The 25,522-nt window shown below is 44.1% G+C and overlaps 1 protein-coding gene across 1 annotated transcript in view; it reads left to right on the top strand.

The window, feature by feature from the left end:
- The window catches only part of GDAP1L1 (ganglioside induced differentiation associated protein 1 like 1), a 75,139-nt gene that overhangs the window by 31,328 nt on the left and 18,289 nt on the right, over window positions 1-25,522 (top strand). The window contains exons 2-5 of the mRNA XM_082272977.1: window positions 9,656-9,848; window positions 19,134-19,307; window positions 22,357-22,451; window positions 24,391-24,505. Of these exons, the coding sequence (XP_082129103.1) occupies window positions 9,656-9,848; window positions 19,134-19,307; window positions 22,357-22,451; window positions 24,391-24,505 (577 nt within the window). The remainder of the gene's footprint in view (window positions 1-9,655; window positions 9,849-19,133; window positions 19,308-22,356; window positions 22,452-24,390; window positions 24,506-25,522) is intronic.

The following is a 25,522-nucleotide window of genomic DNA, read 5'->3' as shown; positions in this document are numbered from 1 at the left end:
GGTCCCAACCGAATGTAGGGCGATTGCAACTTCCATGCCCTAATCACTGCCAACATCGAGACAGTGACAGGGTACGGGGCCCTCGGTCCACGCAGCAACAAGTTACGTAAAGCCTCATAGGAGCCCAGCAGGCCCGCCTCCAGGGCCACCGCAGCATTGGAGGCATCCGAGATCAGCCAGTTGTGTGCATGCGTCAAAAGTCCCGCCACGAAGTAACGGAAAAAATCCGGACACGCCAGTCCCCCCCGAGTCCAGGGTCGCTGTAGGATCGTCAGTCGAAGCCTAGGAGGGCGAGAATTCCAGATAAAAGTAAGGATGCGAGAGTGGAGCCGACGAAAAACGGCCTTCGGTATCCAGACTGGGGAGTGACGAAGCACATATAGGAGAGGGGGCAACAGCTTCATTTTGACTAGGTTAATGCGGCCAATCAGGGTCAAGGGGAGATTAGCCCAGATCACAAAAGTCTCGAATGTCAGGGGATATCACTATGCCCAGATATTTGAGCCTGTCAGTCCAACACAGGGGCAAGGACGGGTCCGCGTGGGCACGGGCCCCCGCGTCCACCGGAAGGATAAGCGACTTGTCCCAGTTCACTCGCAGACCAGACAAGGTGGTGAAGACTGCCAACAGATCCAGGGCCGAACGGAGCGACCGGCCGGGGTCCCGGAGGAAAAGGATAATATCGTCAGCATAAAGCGCCAACTTTTCCTCCAAGGACCCCACCCGGATCCCCCCGACCGCCCCGGAACCACGAACAGCCGCCGCCAGAGGCTCAACAGCCAAGGAAAACAAGGCAGGCGAGAGAGGGCACCCCTGGCGAGTGCCCCGCGCGATCGAAAAGGGACAAGACAGCCTCCCCCCCAACTTAATCTGAGCACTGAGGTGAGCATAAAGCATGGCAACCCATTTACAAAAAACAGGGCCAAAACCAAATCTTTCCAGAACTAACATCATATAGGACCAGTCCACCGAATCAAATGCCTTTTCTAAATCAAGCGCCACCATCACACGTGTACTCTGAGCCTCCGCTGGGACCTGCAAATGAGTGAACACTCTGCGTATGTTAATATCAGTGGATTTGCCTGGCATGAAGCCAGTCTGGTCCATGTTGACCAAGTAGGGAAGGACCTTCATCAATCTGTTAGCAAGCAGTTTGGTAAGTATCTTCAGGTCATAATTCAAAAGAGAAATGGGCCTGTAGGCCGAGCACAAAGTAGGATCCTTCCCCGGTTTATGAATTAAGACTATGTGCGCCAAAGACATGGACTCCGGGAGTGCTCCCAAGTCAAGGCAAGATGCATAGGTCTTCAAGAGCCTAGGAGCTAGTTCAGAGACATACATCTTGTACCAATCCCCCGGCAGGCCATCGGGACCAGGGGTCTTCCCAGGGGGGAGGGAGCGTATAGCCAGCTCGACCTCCTCCAACGTGAAGTCCGCCTCCAGGAGAGCCACGTCCTCCGGGGCCAGAGTGGGCAGCGCCAACTCCCCGAGAGACCCCAAGTCCCGACCCCCCGGCGGGGGGGGGGGTCCGCCCGGTACACACGTTCATAGAAATTACGAAATTCCAGGAGAATATCAGCAGGATCCCGAAGGACACTGCCATCCGCAGATTGTATGACTGGAACCACCGTCTGGAACCTAGAGTCCGCGGACAAGTTAGCCAAAAGCCTGCCATTCTTGTCCCCGGATTCGAATATCCTGGCCCGCAGCGACCCCACCTCCGCCTCAGCGGCCGATGACACATGTAGGTGCAACGCCCTCCGAGCCTGGGCCAGGGAGGAGTACGCCTCAGGGGAGGGATCCAAGGCAAACGCAGCCTCGGACTCCTTAACCACTGACTCCAAATCCGTCCTCGCCGAGGCGCACTCCACCCGCGCAGCCTTAAAAGCGGAGATATAGTCACCACGAATAGTGGCCTTGAAAGCATCCCAACACACCAAGGCGGATGCGGTGAGGTCATTAACCTCCCAGTACTGGGCAATCTTACCAGACACCCCCTCCACCACCCGTTGATTCTGAAGCCACCCACAGCCCAGCCTCCAGCCACCCCGCTCCCCCGGATCACCCAGCCGCAGCTGAATCTCAAGCGGGGAGTGATCCGAGAGACCGGCGGGCAGGTAGCCGGCCGACAGCACAAATGGCAGGACTGAGGGAGAGCAGAATGCAAGATCTATACGGGAGCCGGAGTGGTGTGACGAGGACACATGAGAATAGAACCGATCCTGCGGGTGTTTCCACCTCCACAGTTCTGTGAGCTGCAAGGTCGAGGCCCAGGTGCACAGCTCAGAGCAGGATTGACGATTCGCATTCGAGGTGTCCAAGTCACCATCCAGGATGCTGTTAAAATCCCCAGCCACAAAGATGCGCTGGGTCGAGAATTCGGCCAAGCGATCATAAATGTGGTACAACACAGCAGTAGAAAAAGGTGGGGGGACATACACGTTGACAAAAATAAACAGTTTACCCGCAATCTCAAGAGCTAGGATAACATATTGACCCTTGGGATCCGTTGTAACCCTCTCAACACGACAGGGCAGGGCCCTATGTACCAAAACGGAGGTCCCCCTGGCGTAAGTGGAGTAGGTGGCGTGGAAGGTATGACTCACCCAGCGCCTGCGTAGTGCCAATACAGCACTCCCCGTCAGGTGAGTCTCCTGGAGGAAGACCACATGTGGTTTAGAGGATTGGAGATATTTGAATAGCAAAGCACGCTTGAACTTGCTATTAAGGCCCCGCACGTTCCAAGATAGCACCTTAATGCGGTCAGCCATAACATTGGGAGAGAAAATGGGGCAGGAGAAATAGGAATAGCGGCGGGGGAGCCAGGGGCCAGATGAGAGACCAACCACGCCACCCCTCAGTATCTAGTGCAGGGAAGCAAGCAGCTCGGACTGCGACCCACAAGGAGTCAGCGACACACAGTGAAATAGCACATTGCACAATGAATAGTAAAACACAGTACGGGTATGCAGCCAAAAACCAAAAAAGAAAAAAAAGAAAAGACAATAAACAAGAACACATATAAACCCCTGTCAGCCAGAGAGCAACAGTGCTACAGGCCAACTTCATCCCAAAAACCTAGAAGAAAAAACAACACACTATCGACTAGGAAAATGCCCAGCCAATAGTCATCTGGCACTAGGCCAGGAGGGGAGTAGCCGGAGGGCTAACCAGAGGCAAGGCCGGCCGACGGTCCCAACAGTCCCAAGGACCAGGAACAGCAATCTTGTGGGAAAAGTCTAATAGAGGCCGTCACCAGCCCCAGCTCCAGGGACACATATGTAGAAAGGGGGAAAATAGCAAAAAATAAGGGCAAAAAATAAAACTACTCAGGGGCATTGATGTGGAGAGTCAGAGATCATCCGGGGAGAGGGGGTCCCCTCCAGTTACAGTCCAACAAGACAACTCAAAAAGGGGGGACGGAGGGGGGAACAGGGAGTCAAGCCAGCAAGGCCAACAGAGTAGGGACAAGGAAGCTCACCGCAAGCTGAGCAACCAAGCGTCCGCGTCATCAGGAGAATCAAAAAACTTGACAGAGCCAGCATGTTGCACACGGAGTCGGCTGGGATAGAGCATGGAATACTTGATTTCTTTTTCACGGAGCCTCCGCCGCACATCATTAAAGGTCTTCCTCTTTTTCTGAAGCTCTGCAGAGAAATCAGGGTATAGATGAACTGCAGCGTTTTCGTAAGGCAAAGTGTCATGCTTGCGGGCCTCACTCAGTATACGGTCCCTGTCACGATAGTTCAGGAAGCGGACCAAGAAGGGGCGAGGGGGGGCCCCAGGGATCACACGGCCTGTAGGGACTCTATGTGCCCTCTCAACGACGTAGGTGGGAGCCAGGTCAGTAAGGTGCAGGAGGTCTTTGAAGAAACGTTCGGCAAAGTCAGCAGGCCTATCCCCCTCAGCCCCCTCAGGCAGTCCCAGCACCCGCACATTATTCCGCCGCTGGCGGTTTTCGGCATCATCCGCCTTGGCTAACAGCATCTGAACTGTGTGCTGAAGGGAGGAAAGGGAGGCAGAGTGCTGGGTAGTGAGGTCCTCAGCCGAGGAGATACGCTGTTCAGTGTCCGTAAGCCTCCCCCTAATCTTGTCCAAGTCAGCCCGGATAAGATTGCACTCCTCCGCCAAATAATCGATCCTGGCCAATAAGGAAGTCTTACTCTGCTCAATGGCAGATAAAATCATGACAGTGTCACTTGCCTGGACCGGGATGGATGCAGATGGAGCAGCAACAGATTCCGCCGGGAGCTCCATGTTGGTAAGTAGAGCACGCAGGCCTTCCAAGATGGCGTCCGGAGGCACCGCCGGCGGGGAGGCCGGCTTCTGTTTCGCAGCGGCGGCCGCAGATTTGCCCTTCCCAGGCATGTCGGGCGCAGCCCACGGGTGTCCCGACCCTCCACAGGTCCGGTAACGGCAGGCAGAAGCGGGGTGAAGGATGTGTGAAACGAAGGATTAGCCAGGGTCCCCGGAGCTCCAGGCAGGCACGTCTGGTCCACTCTACATCCGGTCACGCCCCCCGCGCTATTCTTTTTTAATATACATGCTGCTTGGTCCATAGCTGCACCGGCTTTAGATATACATGTTCAGGGTTTGCTCCCCCAATTTTTTGCTTGTTTATAGTCAGTGACATTGTAAAAAATTAAATAAAATGATAAAAAATAATACAATTAAAATACCAAAAAATAAAAGCAACTGACACCAGTGGGTGAACTTCCAGGATCGCAAAAGTCACACTTGCAACCGGGCCATGGCATTCCCCCACCATGGGGAGGCCCCAAGATGGCAGGAAGGGGGCCCACTGCAGAACTTTTGAAAGGGCCCCGCAATGGGAGTAAACGGCCCCAGGATCAGTGGGAAGAGCCCCAGGCTTGAAGGGAAGGGCCCCGGCCAGGGGTCCGGGGGGCCCTTCAGGGTTTCTTGCACCGGGGCCCTGAGGGTTCTAGTTACGCCTCTGCTTGAAGACGTTTAAGAAATAAAGAAAATATTTTCTGTAATTAAGAAATGGTTGTAGAACACTGAGTTCCCAAGGGCACTGGGTGGCAAAGTGTCCAGCAAGAGGTTAATTATCAGGAGTATTTAATGAGATGTATCTCGGATGTTCAGGGTTAAAATTCCAAACAGCAGGATTTTTGAAGAACATCAAAGGATAGTTGGTGGTGCCTTTAAGAGGGATAGTGCGGTTTGTCTTACAATGAATTTCACTACAGAGTCAGTCAGTGTGACACAAAGGTTTAATATTCCACTTGCCAACAGCACAGTATTTGTAGCAGCAGGTCTCCTTTGGTGATGAACGGGGGCCCCCTTTAACATGGAACAATTCCAGTTGTACCTCTGCAGTATTCAGGCAGCAGTACCTCTGCGATACAGCAACAGCCTAGAGATAGACTATCAGCAGGTCTGGGTCTCCAGCACTAGGCCTCAGGATGATCGCTGGCTCCCGCACACGGCTGATGGACGCAGACTTGTCTTGGCAGATGGCAGCAGTTTCACCAGTTCTCCAGAACTGACAGGTGCCGTCTCTACTGTAAAGCACAGTCTTTTCCTTGATCTCTCTCCCAGACATGGCCTGCACTTCCTCACACACCAGTCTCCTTTCCCAGACTCCCCTCTGGCTTTCCGGGTTTTCTAATTTATTTAACCCCTCCCATACAAAAAGTCTTAGAAATCCTTTTGGGTTGGTTTAACATTGGAGTTCTTTCTGGCTGGAATCACAACTCCCAAAATGCAATCGTCTTATCTGATGATTAATCCAAATTCATAAAGCTCCATCTTGTGGCAGAAAAAAGGAACTTCTTGCAATAAAGATTAACTATGATAATGCATTAGTAAACCTGCACTTTTCAATTCGCATTGTGTCAGTCTTACCTTCCTGTTGGCAGCCATCTTGGACATGTGCAGACTGCTGGCTCTTAAAAACTCTGCTTGCATCATCACTTAGCTGCTGCCTGGGCATCGCTTAGTGATGATGTTGCACACCTGACTATATATATCACCTGATGGCTTTCTGATCTTGCCCTTGCACTTGTGCTCCAAGGTGCATTACTGCTAGCAGTCCTCTGGTCTCTGTGGTTTCTCAGTGCATGACTTGGCTTGGCTGATGACCTTCCTGGCTCTGGATTCCACATCGGCAGACGACCTGGCTTTGGCAGACTACCCGCTTCTGGACTCTATCTCGGCTTGGATGACTACCTGTTCGGGACTTGATCCCGGCTTGGATGACTACCTGTTCGAGATTTGATCCTGGCTTGGATGACTACCCGCTTCCGAACTTGACGCCGGCTGTTCTTGATTTTGCTGCTCTCTCTTGCTGTGCGATTTTTATCGTTGCATAAATCGCTTAATTTTACTTGCATCTTCATGTGGTCTGGTTTCCTGGCACCCTGACACATTGTTACAATAACATACCTGTACTATTTTCTATCAGTCACATCTTGGGGTGCTATGTTTTTTTTTTACCAAATATGTGGGTTTGAAGTTTTATAAGGACTGTTATAATACAAAGACAGTGGCAGGAATTTAAATCATAAAAGCAGGACTGGAATTCCCTCTAAAACAAAATACAGAAAAAAAAAAAACTCTTTTTAATATGCACATTAACAAATTAAAGACATAATACAAACATGTATGGGTAAATGCATATTTTATAAGGCCTAGTTTGTGTCCAGTGGTGGTTATAATAAACCGTGGTGGCACAGTGGTGCAGGCTTTTGAGGGTTAGAATAGGCAGTGAGGGGATGACATATCACCTCCCAGCAGCCTTTCAATTACCCTCTGAAAAGCAATTCACTGCAAATCGCTTCTCAGAGGAGTTCAAGTGTAACTGAGCTTATAGGTATAAAGCACCATTTGCAAGGACAGCAACGGCCACTGAGCCCATATACTTTAATGACAGGGTGTCAGCAGCGTTCATGGCTAGACATACACAGCTGTCAATCCCAGCAATTAGATTCTTACCACTGGGATTTGCAGCATGGCAAATCTCCCGATGAATGGTACAATATACCTATAAATTCAGTTACACTTCAACTCCTCTGAGAAGCTATCTACAGCGGCAAACTGCTAATGTGAATGGTGCCTAAGTGTGTGTGTAAGATTTCAGTGTCTGGGTTTACATATACCTTTAATTTTATGTGACTTTTTTCACGCGCCTGCTTTGATATATTTTTGTATTAAAGATAGAGATTTGTATGTTAGCCACCAGGGAGATTGCTTACTAAAATTACTATGCAGTGCCGAATCGCAAAATAGGCCCTGGTCAGGAAGGGGGTAAAATCTTCCGGGGCTTAAGTGGTTAAAAAGTAACTAAAGGCAAAAGTTTTTATTTTTTTAAAGTTTTTTGTATAGAGTGGGGAGGGATTAGAACCCCTGTCAGGTATTTATTGCTGTCTCCATTAGGCAGATCCACCCTTTTTATTTGCCCTGTTTATCTTTATTATTGAAAGAAAATCCTACATTTTGGGTTGTCCCCAGAGCAGGAATAGAGGTGATATTTTTCAATGAGGACACTAGTTCTTGGGACAACCAGGGATTCCCTCACATGAAAGTGATTTACTCTCCCTTCCTGTTAGGGCAAAATCTCCCCGATGGGATACAGAAGAACAAAAAAAAAAAAAAAAGCACAGTAGTTATAACCTTTCCTTACTCTACCCAAAATGAAAAGAAAAGAAGTTTTGCCTTTAGTTTAATTTTAAGCCCTCGTTCACATTGAACGCGGCTTTGAAATTGTGCATCTTCACCCTTACTCGCACGTTTTCAAAGCCGCGTTTTAGTTCGACGTTGGGGAGGACTTGAAAGACATCTGTGCGGGTTTATGCACAGATGTCTATTGAAGTCGCCCAAAGTAGTGCAGGAACTACTTTTGGAAATTGGTGTGGCGCCGCAAAGGCCAGCAATAGGCTGTGGTTTGACCTGTCAAATCGCGCTGATATGAACAGGGGCTAAAGCCTCGTACACACGCAACGATTGTTGGCCGACCGATCGGCCGTCTTTTGTCCAGTGTTGTGTTGGTTGAAATGTGCTCTGTACTGCACACGAATTTTCTCGGCCAACAACAACCAACTTCAGAAGTAATGTCATGTGCTGGTTAACTTTCCATGTGTTTTTTCTTCTCTGAGCATGCCCAGTCTTGCTCATCTGATTTTTGTCTGCCGAAATCTGTACTGACTGATGGAAAATCGGCCGTTCTGTTGACGGCCAACAAAAATTTTATAGCATGCACACCAGATTTTGTTCGGCCGAAAAGTCGCAGTCGGTTGTCGGAAGCATCATACTAACAAGCCGACAATTGGCCGATCAGACTTTGGCCGAAAATTCACGGCCAACAATCGTTGCGTGTGTACGAGGCTTTAGGGTTCTTTCACACGTGGTGTACTCTGCCTGAGATCCACTTGATCAGCAGGAGATCTGTCCGCTGATCTCCGCTCAACAGACAGATGACAAGTCTGTGCCAGCTCCACCTATGCAAAGCAGACATGGACACCTCCTTTCTGTTTACACACGACTTCCATCCAATCCACTGAATGGAAAGGATCTCCACTTGTCTGTTTTGAGAGAATTGGATTGGATGTAGGGGGTGTAAACAGACACATGTCCGTGTACACCCATTGCTCCATAGAGAAGAGAGGAGGTTCTGATCGGGTCTGTGTGAAAAATGGACAGGCGGACCTGATCGGAACGTTCATGTGAAAGGGGCCTAATACTTAAACTAAAGCTGTCATGGGAGAAGGATGTATGATACCATTGCTGACCTTTCAATCTAAAAATGTTAGTTGCCTGGCATGTATGCTTCAATACTGTGAGTCACTGGCCTAAAACAAGTATGCATGTTCTGGGTCAACAACTCAAAAGGTACTAAAGTCAAAAAGGCAACAGCCAGGGCACTAGCATTATCTGAGAGTGAAATCTACAATTACACCTGCGCAATTCCAAAAAATTTGATAAATAAATAACGTGATAAATAAATTATAAAGGAATACATACTGTACAAGAAGAGTTGCATGTCTTAAAGCTAAAGAAAGCTCTGAAAATGCAATTCCAAAAGGAGACCGCGCTCTTAAGACCATAATCAATAGTGCCAAACACTAAATGTGTAAACAAACTACATACATAAAATATAAAAAAAAAATGAACGTCCATAAATGTTGTGCTCTGTGTCTTAAAATTCAACCCTTGGTGAAGAGAAAAAAGTGCCACCAAAGAAAGAAAGTGTTCCCTCTTTTCCACAGGCTCACATCCCACTCCCCAGAAAGGTATGACCCCTTTTCTCAAAGGACGTCGAAAATCGCTTTGGTATAAATCTCCGTCTATATTAGTATGATCTCTCGTCCCCCAATGATTTCCTCAACAACTTTTTGATCTCTGTAGGTGTAACGGTGCTCTATGTATAAATAGATGGTGTTTGGGTTTCTTTTAGAATTTCATTATCTGAAAGAGGCCCCAATAATTACTTTAACAGCTACACAGATAAGATATCAGCCACACAGGGAGTGCATGGTTTTCATCAGGTCAGCCAACTCAGAGGCTTGCACTGTGGGAAAGAGCAGCAAAGCCCAACTATTGTGTAGTGTTAAAAAGCAGCTGATAAAGACTGTGTAAAAAAAAAAAAAAACTGTAAATCCCATTTAAATGCCAATTTCTTCTGTACTTGTTCCAGATTCGCCTGGTGATCGCGGAGAAGGGGTTGCCTTGTGAGGAGCGTGATGTTAGCCTACCCCTGGCAGAGCAGAAAGAGCCATGGTTTATGCGTCTGAACCTTGGGGAGGAGGTACCGGTGGTCATTCATGGGGATCACATCATCAGCGACTACAACAAGATCATTGACTATGTGGAGAGCAATTTTGTCGGAGGTAATTTGGTGCACCAGCAGCTGGACCCTCAAGAGGCACAACTCATCCCGTGTCATTTTTGAAAAGTGCAAAGGTTTTAGTATACAAACCTGACATGTTTAATGAATGTTATAGGGCTATCATAGTTTTTTTTTTTTTTTTTATCTATAAATACAAGGCACTCCTCTACAAGGAGATGGTAGATTCTAGTGCACCTCACAGCTACCTCAGAACAGAAGCATAGAAGACAAAAGGTGTTTTTGTGAGGCTAAAAATTTTAAAGTACACTCCAGTTCAAATGGAAAATTAAAAGAAAAGTATGGCCAAAGCTTTTTTGGCCATAATTTTCTTGTGGGTCAAAGGAGTGCCCTCACTTTTGCTCTACTGTGACCCAGAATTAGCTGACTGCGGGCTATCACACAGCTGCTCCAGGCTTTAGAAGGATCCCAACAATATTGTCAGAATGCACCCAGCTGTGTGATTGACAGCTGGCTCCAGTTCTCAGTGCATGGCTGAGAGCCGACGCAAGCTGCACTCATCCCCTCTCCAGCCCGATGCTCCAGAGTGCAGAGCAGAGAGCAATGAATGACAGTTCTGAAAAGAATGGAAACTGAGCGATCAGTGGTCATGTGATCACTCAGTTCTCAGGCTTAGAGCTGATGGGGGCATCACACCAATGCTGTGGCATAGAGGTGAGTATAAACCCCAAACTCTTCCTTTAAAGTGTATGTGAACTCTACCAATGAATGTATTTGCCCCTGTTTGGTCTGATTAATATACCATCGAAAGTGGTTTGTGATATCTGTTTGAAAAAGTGTAAAAATATCCTTCTGGAAACTTTGTCGGCTGATGGCTTCCTGTGCCCTTCGCCTTTTATTGACTTTTAGCGTTATTCTCAGCTCTCTGTAAACTACAGGACACTTCTTCTATGGTATGGAGGTGAGGAGAGGGGGAAGTCATTTGTAGTCCTGTCTTAAGGTGACAACACTGCTCATGCATGAATACAGTACAGTGAGTGTTGTCACACTTGGACAGGGAAAAAAAAACTAAAACTATCTCGTTGCTAAAAAAACAACCTTAAAATCTATGCTAAACTGTTGGCCACTAGGCTAGAAGATATATTACCTTCCCTCATCCACTTAGACCGATCTGGTTTTCAATCCTGGAGCGGTTGCTCTGTTATTGTATACATGCAGCACACTGTGCACTGCACAAAACCTTTAATCTGGCTAGCACACATTTTCCCTATTACAACAATAATACTACTAACAGTACATTTGAGATGTTACTTACAGTCTTGAAGACCCGTGTTATAATTAGTGATCGACCGATTATCGGCAACACTAGGCCGATATGCACTTTCCCCGATATATCGGAATCGGCCTTTAGATTTACCGATATTGCCGATATTTCAGGAAAGTGCTGTACCGGAGTGATGCCTGCAGCTAGAGGCATCACCCCAGTACCGGCGTCCATAGCCGATGGTTAGCTGTCTTGTAATGACAACTGATGCGGCTCATTCCATGGAGCGGGAGGGGACGCCCCTCCTCCCACGGCTCGCCTGGGTCTCCCGTCAAACCGGGAGACCCAGGCATCCTACCTACAGGGCCGCCGAAGAGAAGACACGATCAAAGCTGCATTCGGCTCTGACCGGGTCTCCATTTTTTTAAATTCAGCGCCGAGTACCCGGAAGTGATGTCATGACATGACATCACTTCCGGGTACTGGCGGCGCCGAATTAAAAAAACTTACAGCATTCAAAACAGCTAAATTTGGCGTTTTGAATGCTTTTAAGTGCAGAGGAGGGGTTTGGGGTCTTTTAGACCCCCAGATCCCTCCACCACAGTACCTGTAGACATTAAAAAAAAAGAAAAACATTTTTTTAATGTCCGAAAATATCGGCCAATATCGGCCGATACCGATATCCAATGACCAAAATATCGGTATCGGCGTTAAAAAAAACGATATCGGTCGATCAATAGTTATAATCTCCTGTTTTAAACTCTGGTATTTACCTCACCACTTAGTCAAGGTCCAGCAAGCGAAAAGGTGGCAAGCTCAAGAAAGAGCAAGCTCAGAAATGAGTCCTACAGAAAGTTATATAGGACCTGAAGCACCTGTGAACATCAAAATAATATTTTTGCTAAAAATACACTAAAATCATTATTAGCAGATAAAAACACAGCACATTTTACAAAATGCCTGCTAAATATAAAAGCTAACCTGTATTGAGTCAATAAATAATCACTATTTCTAAATTTTAGATTGCGCCTTTTTGCGAAATAGTGAAAATTTAACAGACGCAAAAATGGAAACATCCAAATCTCTCAAAAAATCTAGAGGTTTTCACTGTTTCCTTACAGCTTTCGGAGTTTGTATAAGACCCCCCAAAACCATATATTTTCTGAAAGCACATTACCTATAGAAAAAAAAAAACAAGAAGGTGCTACTGATTTTAACGCCCTGCGAAATTTGCGTAAATGTTTTCCAAATCTATATATTCGCTAATAATTCTCTAAATTCATTTTTAGCATATATAAACACAGCAAGTTTCACAAAATTCCTGCTAAATTCCTACTAAATATAAAAGCTTAACCTGTATCGAGTTAACAAATATTTGTAGATTTTAAATTACGCCTTTTTGCAAAATGGTGAAAATTGAATGTACACAAGAATGTAAAGAGCCATATTCACACTCTAAAAATCTGGAGGTTTTCATTCTTCACTTACAACTTTTAGAGTTTGTTAAAGCCCCCCCCCCCCCAAACCATATATTTTCTGAAAGCATAGGACCAGTAAAATAAAAGGAAGGTGCTACTAATTTTTAAGGCCCCAAGATATTTGTGCAAATGTTTATTAAATCAATATTTTCGCTAAAGATACATTAAAATAATTTATAGCAGATACAAACACAGCAACTTTATCAAAATTCCTGGTAAATTCCTACTAAATATAAAAGCTTAACCTGTATTGAGTTAATAACAAATATTTGCATCTTTTTGCGAAATGTTGAAATCTGAAGGTACACAAATCTGTAAATAACCAAATTTCTCTAAAATCTGTAGGTTTTTCACTCACAGAGTTTATAAAAGACCCCCCCCCCCCCAAACCATATATTTTCTGAAAGCACATGGCCAGTAGAATAAAAAGAAGGTGCTACTGATTTTTGAGGTACAGCGATATTTGCCAAAACAATATTTTCACGAAAAATACACTATAATCATCAATAGTGGATTCATACATGGTAAAATGTACAAAATTCCTACTAAATATAAAAGTTAAAACTGTATTGAGTTAATAAATAACAAATATTTGTACATTTTAAATTGTACTTTTTGAAAAATGGTGAAAACTGAATGTACACAAAACTGAAAAAAAAAAAAAAATTACTCTAAAAATCCAGAGGTTACCATTTTTCACTTGCAGCTTTCAGAATATGAAAGGTCCCTCAGGCTCGGTTCACACTGATGAGATGTGGGAAACCCAGCGAATTCAGTGTGGGTTCCCGCATCGCACTCGAATCACCGGCGGTTCACACTGCCCTATGCGAACTGCTGGGAGTGTCAATACAAAGTTAATGACACCCCTAGATCGGTTTGCAGATTGCAGTGCGAACTGTGATTTTGGACAGGAATCGAATTGCATGGATGTGAACACCCATGTGATCCGATTCTACTGCAGACAAAAAAAAGGGTCCTGCATGAGTTTGGTCCGAATGCGATGCAAATTCAGTCATACATTTTGTATGGCTAAATTCGCATCGCACAGACATTGCATGTGATCTGCACAGCAATACGTTGCGAATCACATGCGATGTCTGGCATTGCACCAGTGTGAACCGGCCCTCAAACCAGACATTTTCTGAAAGCATATGACCTGTAGAATAAAAAAAAGTGCTACTGATTTTTTGGGCCCCGCAATAATTGCGCACATTTTCATCAAATCGCTATTTTCACAAAAAATACACTAAAATCATTACTAGTACACATAAACACAACATAACTTGCAAAATTCCTGCTAAATACTACTAAAGCATCGTTCACATGTGGCATACTAAAGAGTATGCCCATGGAGGGCCATGTTTACCTGCACAGGGTGTTCCGTGCATCCCTGTACAGGCAGCCCCATTTATGTCAATTGGGATGCAACGGCTGCACAGGCATAGCTGCTTTTCCCAATCCAACATCCGGGGTGTGGGTGCAGGACCCCAAACGCAGACAGTGTGAGCTCAAGGACATGCACACAGACCTGTGTATATGCCTGGCGTGAACAAAGCCTTAGGCCTCTTTCAGACAAGCAGACCGATCAGGTCTGCCTGTTCGTTTTTCAAACAGGCCCATTCGGACCACCCATTGTTTTCTATGGAGAGGCTGATGTAAAGTAAGTGTCCATTTACACCTGCCTGCTTCCGATCCAATCCTGTCCACTCAAAACAGACGGATGGGGATCCCATTCCTCATGCATCTAGGAGATCAGACCGGATGGAAATGGACAGGTGGCCCGTTTCCATCCGACCACCCCATAGAGAACAGCGGCTGTGTCCGTTTTGCATCAGCAGAGCTGAGGTGAACTTGTGATCGGCCGTAATTTATTCTTAGCCTGACACATAGTAAACTCTTAGTTTACTATGCGATCAGTTTAGCTGTCAGTGGCCACAGGCCCACCGCACTACAGGTAGGGGGCTGGTAAACACACGTTCACCAAGCCCCCCCCTCCCCCAAACCCCAGCTTCACCAGCTTTCACACCTGAGACCTTGTAACACTAATGAGTCACATGACACCAGGGAAGGAAAATGGCTAATTGGGCCCAATTTGGACATTTTCACTTAGGGGGTGTACTCACTTTTGTTGCCAGTGCTTTAGACATTAATGGCTGTGTGTTGAGTTATTTTGAGGGGACAGCAAATTTACACTGTTATACAAGCTGTACACTCACTACTTTACATTGTAGAAAAGTGTCATTTCTTCAGTGTTGTCACATGAAAAGATATAATAAAATATTTACAAAAATGTAAGGGACGTACTTACTTTTGTGAGCTACTGTGTATATATATATATATATATATATATATATATATATATATATATATATATATATATATCCTCAGTGGTATGCCCTCTTCCCTTTTTATCGCACAACTAAAAGTACACTTATTCTTGAATGTACAACTCCAATTAAATTCTGTAATAAACATGCAAATTACAGTGTATCTAAACCAAAGAACACAAAAAAATTGATTTTGTCTTACCGTAAAATCCTTTTCTCTGAGGTTCACTAGAGGACACAGCTCCATGCCTTCTTATACCCTTGGGCTTATGCTGCTCTCTCTTCAGGAGTAGGACTAGGCAGAAACAATTTTGGCTACGCCCCTTAGGCAGTCCCAGGACATATACCATCACTTCCTGCTATAGAACTTCAGTTTGTAACAAGCAGGGTCAGAAGAATGCATAACTAAACCCAACAGAGGGGCAGGTGCTGTGTCCCTCAGTGAAACTCAGAAAAAAGGATTTTACGGTAAGACAAAAATAAATTTTTCTCTTTCGTTCACTGACCGACACAGCTCCATATCTTCTTAGACCCTTGGGATGTCCCAAAGCAGTGTCAATACAAGGGGTTGGAAAAATACAGCATATAATTCCCAACAAGGGCTAAACATAGCCAACCAGGTAAAACAGGAGCTCAACCAGGAACAACTGGAGCTCACCACCAGGAAAAAATACACCCTCAAGAGGCAGGAGCCTCTGCAACCGCAGCCTGCAAAACTTTGCAGCCGAACGCAGCATCAAGTACATCCACATCATAAAACTTTGTGAATGTGTGTACAGACGACCTCGTAGCCACCTTGCACACCTGGACCACTGATGCCTGATGACAGGAGGCACTAAGTGCCCTCGTAGAATGCGCCTTGACAGGGAAAGGAGGAACCCGGCTCTTAATGGAATAGGCCTGCACCCCCGTCCGCCTGATCCATCTGGAAATGGTCTCAGCAGATGCGGCCTGCCGCTTGCGAGGGCTATCCGTAAGAACAAACAAAGAATCGGATTTCCGAATCGACTCAGTCACCGCCAGGTACACCCGAATTGCCCGAACTACATCCAGGGAGTGTAGAGCAATTTCTTTGGGGTGTTTCGGATTAGGACATATAGACGGCAACACAATATCTTCATTCAAATGAAACCCTGAGACAACCTTAGAAAGGAATGCCTGACAGGGTCGTAACACAACTTTGTCCCTGTGAACCACCAGGTAAGGCAACCAAAAGGACAGCATAGCCTACTCTGACACCCTACGTGCAGAAGTAATAGCGACCAAAAAGGCCACCTTCTGCGACAGAGTGAGCAGAGGAAGTTCACGAAATACTTTAAAATTGAGGCTTTTGAAGTACCGACAGTACCAAATTGAGATCCTACGGAGGTACCAGGGATCGCACCAGAGGAGCCAGATGGCGAACCCCCTGCACAAAAGTGTGAACCAAGGAATTCGCCGCCAGCGGCCTTTAGAAAAATATGGCCAAGTTGGAAATCTGGCCCTTGATGGTGCTCAGAGCCAAACGTTGATCTACACCTAGTTGTAGAAACTCCAACAGGCGAGACACAGAAAAGGAACGGGGAGAAACCCCCAGACACTCACACCAAGTAATGCATGCCTTACAAACTCGATGATAAACCTTCCTAGAAGTAGATTTCCTAGCTTTCAACAGCATAGCAATTACCGACTCAGACAGCCCTCTGTGCTTCAGTACCTGGCTTACAATAGCCAGGCCGTTAAAGCCAGCGACTGTAAAGCCGGATGGAAGATTGGTCCCTGAGACAGAAGATCTTCCCTGAGAGGAAGTTTCCAAGGAACAGAAAATAACAAAGGAAAATAAAACATTCCATGTAAAAAGGAAAAAATGCCAGGACCGCAGATCCCAGCAGGGAGCAAGGTCCTTATTCCTGACAAGGCAGAAAAAACTGAAGTCCTATAGCAGGAAGTGATGGTATACCCCCTGGGACCGCCTCAGGGGCGTAGCCAAAATTGTTTCCGCTTTGTCCTGACTACTTAAGTAAGAGCAGCATAAGTCCAAGGGTCTAAGAAGACATGGAGCGGTGTCCGTCAGTGAATGAAAGAGAAATAATATATTGCAGCTTACCAATCCCTAGATGTGGTGGGTGCATTCTTTTTCTTTATGTCTGGCTTTTTTTGTTCTTATTTCACCTCGTGATCTGGCTGATAACACATTTCCTGTCCTACGGTGACAACACTCACTCTTCGTAATGTGTCTATGGAGGAGCAGCGTTGTCAACCCAGGGCAGAACTACAATGGCCTCCCCTCTCCTTTCCTCCATAACATAGGGGGGAGGTGCTGAGTAGTCCACACAGGCAAACAATACAGAAAACACTGCTTGACATTTTACCAACAAGAGTAAAGTGCACAGGAAGTTATCAGCTCACAAGATTTCTGTCAGGATCAACAGGAATTTTTTGCTCCTATTGAAAAGATATAATACAATGTTTTCAGTGTATATTTAACAGCCCAAAGTTGAGCAAATAATAGTTCATTGTTAGGGTTTCCATATACAGAGTTTGTTACTAACATCTAATATATTGTTGCTTTCTGGATGTTACAATCTAATGGGCAACCCTATCTAAATAGTATTCTAATATATTGTACATTAAGCACCTTTCCACAACACAGTCAGCATGCATATTTCAGACCAGCGTGGTTTATGTGTCTTTCTGGAATTGTCTGCATCTGGAGCGGAGCCTATGATCACACTTTAATTCGCTTTTTTAAATGCCATCTGCGAGCAGCCAGCTGTTAAGGCTGGTAAAGGCCTAAATTATGGGCGCCTGTCTGCTCCACTAACCATGGCAAGGGGTGGAAAGGAGTAAGGTAACACTCGTAAATATCAAAGGCAGCTCCCTGTTTAAGGAGGACCTTGTATTATGGTCACAATGAAGACAGAGATACATACTTTACCAGACCCTTAACTCAACAGTCTTCAAGCACCCTCCTAATCCACCCATATTTCTGTATATTTATAGTTTTTTTTTAATCTACCCATTTTCTCCATTTGTTTGAAAAACTATCTGCTTGTTCCTCCTCTCTACTGCCCAGATACTCCATGTTATATATATATATATTAAATTCTGCTACACCAATCCCTGAGGGTAGGGCTTTCCGTATCGAACCATTTTTTTGGTATTGCCCCCTTTGCGGCAAACCAGTTTTCTGTCTAATCCACACATTCCCATTCCGCGTAGAAGCTTGTATCTTGCCCCCAGCTGAAGTGTACAGTCTCCACTCTGATGGGGAGCCTGGTATAAGGGGGGTTTTGATGGGGAACATATGGTATACCCTGATGTAAGGGGGATTCTGATGGGGACCTCACTGTAGACCCCGATGTAAGGGGGGATTATGATGGGGACCATACTGTAGATCCTGATGTAAGGGGGATTCTGATGGGGACCGTATTGCAGACCCTGATGTAAGGGGGACTGTGATGGGGAATCTACTGTAGGCCCTGATGTAAGGGGGATTTTGATGGGGATCCTACTGTAGACTCTGATGTAAGGGGGGATTCTGATGGGGACCGTACTGTAGACCGTGATGTCAGGAGGGATTCTGATGGGGATTCTACTTTAGACCCTGATGTAAGGGGGATTCTGATGGGGACCCTACTGTAGACCCTGATGTAAGAGAGGATTCTGATGGGGATCCTACTGTAGACCATGATGTAAGGGGGGATTCTGATGGGGACCCTACTGTAGACCCTGATGTAAGAGAGGATTCTGATGGGGACCCTACTGTAGACCATGATGTAAGGGGGGATTCTGATGGGGACCCTGATGTAAGGTGGGAGTCTGATGTGGACTCTGACATTAAAAGGAACCCGAAGTAAGGAGGGACCATGATAGGGAACCTGATGAGTTTATTTGGAAGTTATTTGCTTGGTTTTACTAAAGTTCTTTCTCTGTTGTTCTGAATCATATCATGCTGATTACAAAAAGCTTTAAAGCTTTTTGCTACAAAAAGTAAAATGTATCCATCCATTTCATTCCGAATGCCGAAAGGAGTCAGCAGCATGGAATGGATACAGCCAGGGTCTTTATAAAGCATGGTTCTATTTGCTGCATCAATGGAAATATGGTATGTTTCACTTTTGACCGTTCTTTTGCACATTACCCCTATGGAAGGGTAAGGTATTTTTCCCAAAAGAAGTCTTAGTTAGTGAGCTGGGGAAGAGCTGAGTGATATGTAGAACTAAGATTCATAATATGTGATTGGTCTACATTTACAAGTTATTGTTTATCATTTTCAGAACTTATTCCTCAGTTGATACCAGAATCTGGAAGCCTTCTACACTCCAGGGTCCTCCAATACAGAGAGCTGCTGGAAAATCTGCCTATGGATGCCTACACACATGGATGTATTCTTCACCCAGAACTTACCATAGATTCTATGATCCCAAAGTACGCCACTGCTGAGATCCGACGTAAGTGTCCATATATGAGATGCATATTTGAAAGGTCTATTAGTAGGATAAAGCTGTGTTTATGGAAGTGACTATATGAACTAGATTCGAGAAATACAGTACCTCACAAAAGTGAGTACACCCCTCACATTTTTGTAAATATTTTACCTTTTCATGTGACAACACTGAAGAAATGACACTTTGCTACAATGTAAAGTAGTGAGTGTACAGCTTGTATAACAGTGTACATTTGCTGGCCCCTTAAAATAGCTTAACACACAGCCATTAATGTTTAAACTGCTGGCAACAAAAGTGAATACACCCCTAATTGAAAATGTTCAAATTGGGCCCAAAGTGTCAATATTTTGTGTGGCCACCATTATTTTCCAGCACTGCCTTAACCATCTTGGGAATGGAGTTCACCAGAGCTTCACAGGTTGCCATTGGAGCCCTCTTCCACTCCTCCATGATGACATCACGGAGCTGGTGGATGTTAGAGACCTTGCTCTCCTCCACCTTCCATTTGAGGATACCCCAAAATGCTCAATAGGGTTTAGGTCTGGAGACATGCTTGGCCGGTCCATCACCTTTACTCTCAACTTCTTTAGCAAGGCAGTGGTCACCTCGGAGGTGTGTTTGGGTTCGTTATGTTGGAATACTGCCCTGCGGCCCAGTCAAGAGGGGGAACATGCTCTGCTTCAGTATGTCACAGTACATGTTGGCATTCATGGTTCCCTCAATGAACTGTAGCTCCCCAGTGCTGGCAGCACTCATGCATCCTCAGACCATGACACTCCCACCACCATGCTTGACTGTAGGCAAGACACACTTTGTAATCCTCACCTGGTTGCCGCCACACACACTTGACACCATCTAAACAAAAACGTTTATCTTGGTCTCATCAGACCACAGGATATGGTTCCAGTAATCCTTAGTCTGCTTGTCTTCAGCAAACTGTTTGCAGGCTTTCTTGTGCATCATCTTTAGAAGACGCTTCCTTCTGGGACGACAGCCATGCAGACCAATGTGAGGCTGACCCTCCACAGCAATGCTGGCAGCACTCATATGTCTATTTTCCAAAGACAACCTCTGGATATGATGTTGAGCTTGTGCACTCAACTTCTTTGGTCAACCATGGCGAGGACTTTTCTGAGTGGACCCTGTCCCGTTAAACCACTGTATGGTCTTGGCCATCGTGCTGCAGCTCAGTTTCAGGATCTTGGCAATCTTCTTATAGCCTAGGCTATCTTTATGTAGAGCAACAATTCTTTTTTTCAGATCCTCAGAGAGTTATTTGCCATGAGGTGCCATGTTGAACTTCCAGTGACCAGTATGAGAGAGTGAGCGTAATAACACCAAATTTACCACACCTGCTCCCGATTCACACCTGAGACCTTGTAACACTAACGAGTCGCATGACATCGGGGAGGGAAAATGGCTAATTGGGACCAATTTGGACATTTTCACTTAAGGGTGTAATTACTTTTGTTGCCAGCGGTTTAGACATTAATGGCCGTGTGTTGAGTTATTTTGAAGGAACAGCAAATTTACAAGCTGTACACTCACTACTTTACATTGTAGCAAAGTGTAATTTCTTCAGTGTTGTCACATGAAAAGATATAATAAAATATTTACAAAAATGTGAAGGGTGTACTCACTTTTGTGAGGTACTGTACAACTAATAACCTGTCCATCTTATGGCCTGTACACACAATCCAAAAAATCGGACAACAGATCGTCCATTTTTCTTTGCATGCTAGTCGCATATCGAAAATGAAGAGTTTACTAAAGTTACGAAAATTCTCGAACCACAGAATAAAAATTCAGGAGGGGTGTAATGTGTTGTAGATTATTTGTATTGTATTTTCGAGTGACAACTATACCGATTAAATGAAAATCCATACAATCTGGTATCGTATGAGAAAAATTTTCACGCTTGTCCGATCGGATAATATCGGATAAACTTTAGTGGTCGGCTTTCAGAAGATGTGAACTAACGATCAGATTATCGTATGATCGCTTTGAAAGCGGTATTTTTCATCCGTTTTTTGGATCATGTGTACGGGCCATAAGTCTCAGCTGATTTCAGATAAGGGTTGACACTTCACATAGCTCATCCGCAAAGGATAATAAGTTGTAAATCACTGAACAGGCTGTTCCAGAAGGGTAGCCAAACAAAGAAGTGGACATATTGCTGCCAATTCCAGGATTGCTTGTGATAACAGGGCCATGCAAACATTTACTATAGAGTGGTGACCAACACTTACAATTATCAGCATGATTTTATCTCCCTTATAGATTTCCCAGTCTGCTATCGCTTTTAATTTGTCGTAACTGCTGTAAAGTGATGAAAAGTGACATCTGATTGGCTACTCGGGATTAGCGCATTCAGCTTATCAACATTGCTTTTTTTCACTGATTTAAACAAGAAGTAGAATTGTGTGGATGGTAGAGGTGAGGGGAGCTGAATGGCTCAGTTGGTGCAAGATGGAAGTTGTGGGAAGACCACACAGACCCCTTCCTAGGTAAAGAGTTTCAGGGAATTGGCAGGCTACTCCTTTGGATGTTTAAGGCTGTTATTTTGCTTTTTTTTAAGCGTGCCAACAAATAAATGCACCTTCTACCTGAAATCACTAAATTCTGTTGCAACTTTTAAAGGGTTGAAAGACTGTTTCTAGAGTTACATGGTTAAGGGGAAGACGAGGTTAATTTGTTTTCTATTAATCTTTCTATTTAGGATTTTTCCAGTATTTGTAGTACCCAGCCTTCTCCATTTTGCCACTGAGCAAAGAGAAGCTTCTTTTTGGAAGGGCGTGCTACAAGAAGTCCTTCCTTCATGGCCTTTCCCTCTGCTAAAATGGTTTTGGTAATTTACACTTCTTAGGAATACACAAGCAACCCAGACCCTCTTTTTCTCAGTGTGTGAGTGCTATCTTTACAACCAAACATTATAGGATGCATACAGTATGTGTAAGAAGTGGTGATTGACTGTCAGATGTATTTACTTCCATATATTTGAAGGATTTCATTCATAAATTGACAATTATTTTCTTTACGCATCATCCTTAAGGACATCTGGTCAATGCCAGCACAGAACTCTTGAAACTCGATCACGAGGAGCCTGAACTCACCGAGCCATATCTTTCCAAACAGAAAAAACTCATGGTAAGTCATGAAAGCATAAGAAGTCCACCTTAGCTACTCTGGAGCACTATCTGGAAATAAATTATTGTGACCTGAAGCATCCACAGTGGGAGGCCTCCATCTCTAAAATATGTATACAAGAAAAATATACTTTATATACCTATCTTGGTGGTTGTCCTCATTTAAAGTCCGAGGACCTTTTCATTTTTCTTGTATACTTTGGAGCTCTAGTTGAAACAACTAACCTGGATCAATTTAGATAAAGAGGTAAAACAAAAATCAAGGGAATGAGCTTGATTTGCTAGTCCATAGAAGCTCATATTTCAATCCACAGGGTCTAAACAGTCAAACTATAAAAGAATCCCTTCGTTTTGAAGAGGAGAACTTTCTTGTTTTTGATGTGTAAATGCAATTTTATTCATTATTTTATTATTTATTATTATTATTTATTATTATTTAATTTTATGCCCTTTGCCATATTAAAAAATGAACACATTGCATGCAGAGTTGGAGTTCCCAGGTAGTTCTTAGGGTGGGCACTTGCAAAGTTCAGAATTATTTCTAAGAGGCTTTAGGTCTGCGCTGTTAAAGCCCTACCTCAAGCTCTGAAAAATGAGCCTGACAAGGATATACTGGCTTTAGACCTCTGATTTTACTAGTAACTGAACTATTAAGCAAGAGATATTTAATTTGTACAGATCGTAATGATATTTAATTTAGCCCCTTGATCATAGGCCCACTTTGTAAAGAGACTTTAGGCAAGCATCACCTTTCCGAAAACCAATAACAGTGCCTGAAAAGCCACAGGCTCCACAATAATTGGGTTGTGAAATGAAGGGGCAAGGCCAGGTTCAAGATATGCTACAGTTACAGCCTCTTTACACAGTGCGCTGAGGATCAGGGAGCTCCTAGCAATGCTAAAACACAACCTTCTCCTCAGTAAGGGTGAACAGCATTAGCAGGTCAATGAATGCATTTACTTGCTGCTGAGAGTGGCAGTGTTATTAAACTTCACCTGCGTCCTCCAGAAACTGGGCAGCGCAGGAGCGAAGTGGTTAGTATTTCCGCCTGGTGGAACTAGGGTCATTGTTTTAGCATTTTTAGCACCGATTACTGTAGTAATGTCGCTGGTCCCCCCAAAAGTATCAAAAATGTCAGTTAGGGGTCCGATCTATCCGCCAAAATTGTCGCAGTCCCAAATCGCAGATCACTGCCATTACTAGTAAAAAATAAATAAATAAAATGACATAAATCTTTCCCTTAGTTAGTAGATGCAATAAAATTTGCGCAAACCAATCAAAATATGCTTATTGCAATTTTTTTTTACCAAAAATATGTAGCAGAATACAAATTGGAGAATCAAAAGATTCAATTTTTTTATTTTTTTTTAGGAATGTCATATAGCAGAAGGTGAAAAATATATATATATATATATATATATATATATATATATATATATATATATATATATATATATATATATATATATTTTTTTTTTTTTTTTTCAGAAATGTTGCTATTTTTTTGTTTATAGCGCAAAAAAAATAAAAATTGCAGAGGTGATCAAATAGCACCAAAAGAAAGCTCTATTTGTGGGGAAAAAAGGACATCAATTTAATTTTGGTACAGTGTCACATTACTGCGCAATTGTCAGTTAAATTAACGCAGTGCTAAATCCCCAAATGGCCTGGTCATTAAGGGGGCAAATCCTACCGGTCCAGAAGTGGTTAAACTTGTTTCCAATATAATTTAGGCTGCTTTTGGAATCACAGTGACTTTTTTTAGTAAGTAAAACAATCCAGAAGACAAACTCCCTCATACACAATCCCTAATTCACCTTTAAAAAGGTTGCTCTTTAAGTATAATATTCTCTTTCCTGCAAGCAGTATGTGCATGGAAACTCATATAGTATTGCAATCCATAATATATAAGTCACTTGTGAACAATGCTCTTCTTACAGGCTAAAATATTGGAACACGACAATGTGAACAACTTGAAGAAAATCCTCTTTGAGTTAGCCATGGTCCTGGACCAGATTGAGGCTGAGCTGGAGAAGAGGAAAATTGAATATGAAGGTATTGTATATATTAATACGTTTTTAAAAACAGGTCTATTTGTGGTGCTATGAAAGACAGAGATTACCTGATGTGCCATGTCCTTCCTTTATTAACCCTACCAGTTGAAAAAAAAAAGAAATCTATAAATTCTGGAGGTGTCTGATGCCTGTGTCCCCCAGTAAGTGCCGTGGTTCCTTCTTCCCACTCATACGTTACTACAGTATTCAACAGTGACATAGGGGTTGATGGATGGAGCCATGGCATGCGGCAGGGGACACAGGCATCAAACACTTTACGAGTTGGAGGGTCTTCCTGCTACCATCACATGTTCTAATGAAGAAAAAAAAACTGTTAGGATTAGCAGTGAACCAATCTCCTGAGCAGAAAGTTCAACTTCTGGGGAAGATCTGTGCATGCAAAGTTCAATTAGGGTCTATCTTTATTTCTCTTATATACGCGCCTAGAAGTTTGTAAAGTAATGATCATATTATATATATATATGTACACACACACACACATATATATATATATATATATATATATATATATATATAGTACAGTGGGGGGTGGATGGAAGAGTGACATCACTTTTCAGAATGTGCAGTTCTTTAGACTTGTTGGTCCTCCTTCCCAACTCCTGCCTGACAATACTATAAGCATTGTATCCTTTTCAAATGTACTGAATAAATCAATAAAACCCATTACTGACAAAAGCATATGGGGGAGATCTACTAAAACTGGCGCGTGCAAATTTCTGGTTCAGTTCTGCATAGAAACCAATCAGCTTCCAGGTTTTATTGTCAAAGCCTAAAGAGGAACTACAGTCTGCTCACATAATTTGTATTAAAAACATCTTTGCCATTCTGAAGCTTCCCTCCAACCACTTTGCATATTATTTTATATATACGGTCCTCTCCTCTCCTCTCAAGACCTCCTGCTTTCAAGCTCCCTTGTCTCCTCCTCCCATGTTCGTCTCCAGGACTTCTCTAAAACCTTGTATGTAGGGAGTGGAGGCATGTGCTGGTCTACACACAG

Source organism: Pelophylax lessonae (assembly GCF_965119305.1).
Source record: "Pelophylax lessonae genome assembly, chromosome: 11".
Classification (NCBI taxonomy): Eukaryota; Metazoa; Chordata; class Amphibia; order Anura; family Ranidae; genus Pelophylax; species Pelophylax lessonae.
Note: the sequence above shows the minus strand (reverse complement) of the source record. Positions and strands in the feature narration are given on the sequence as shown.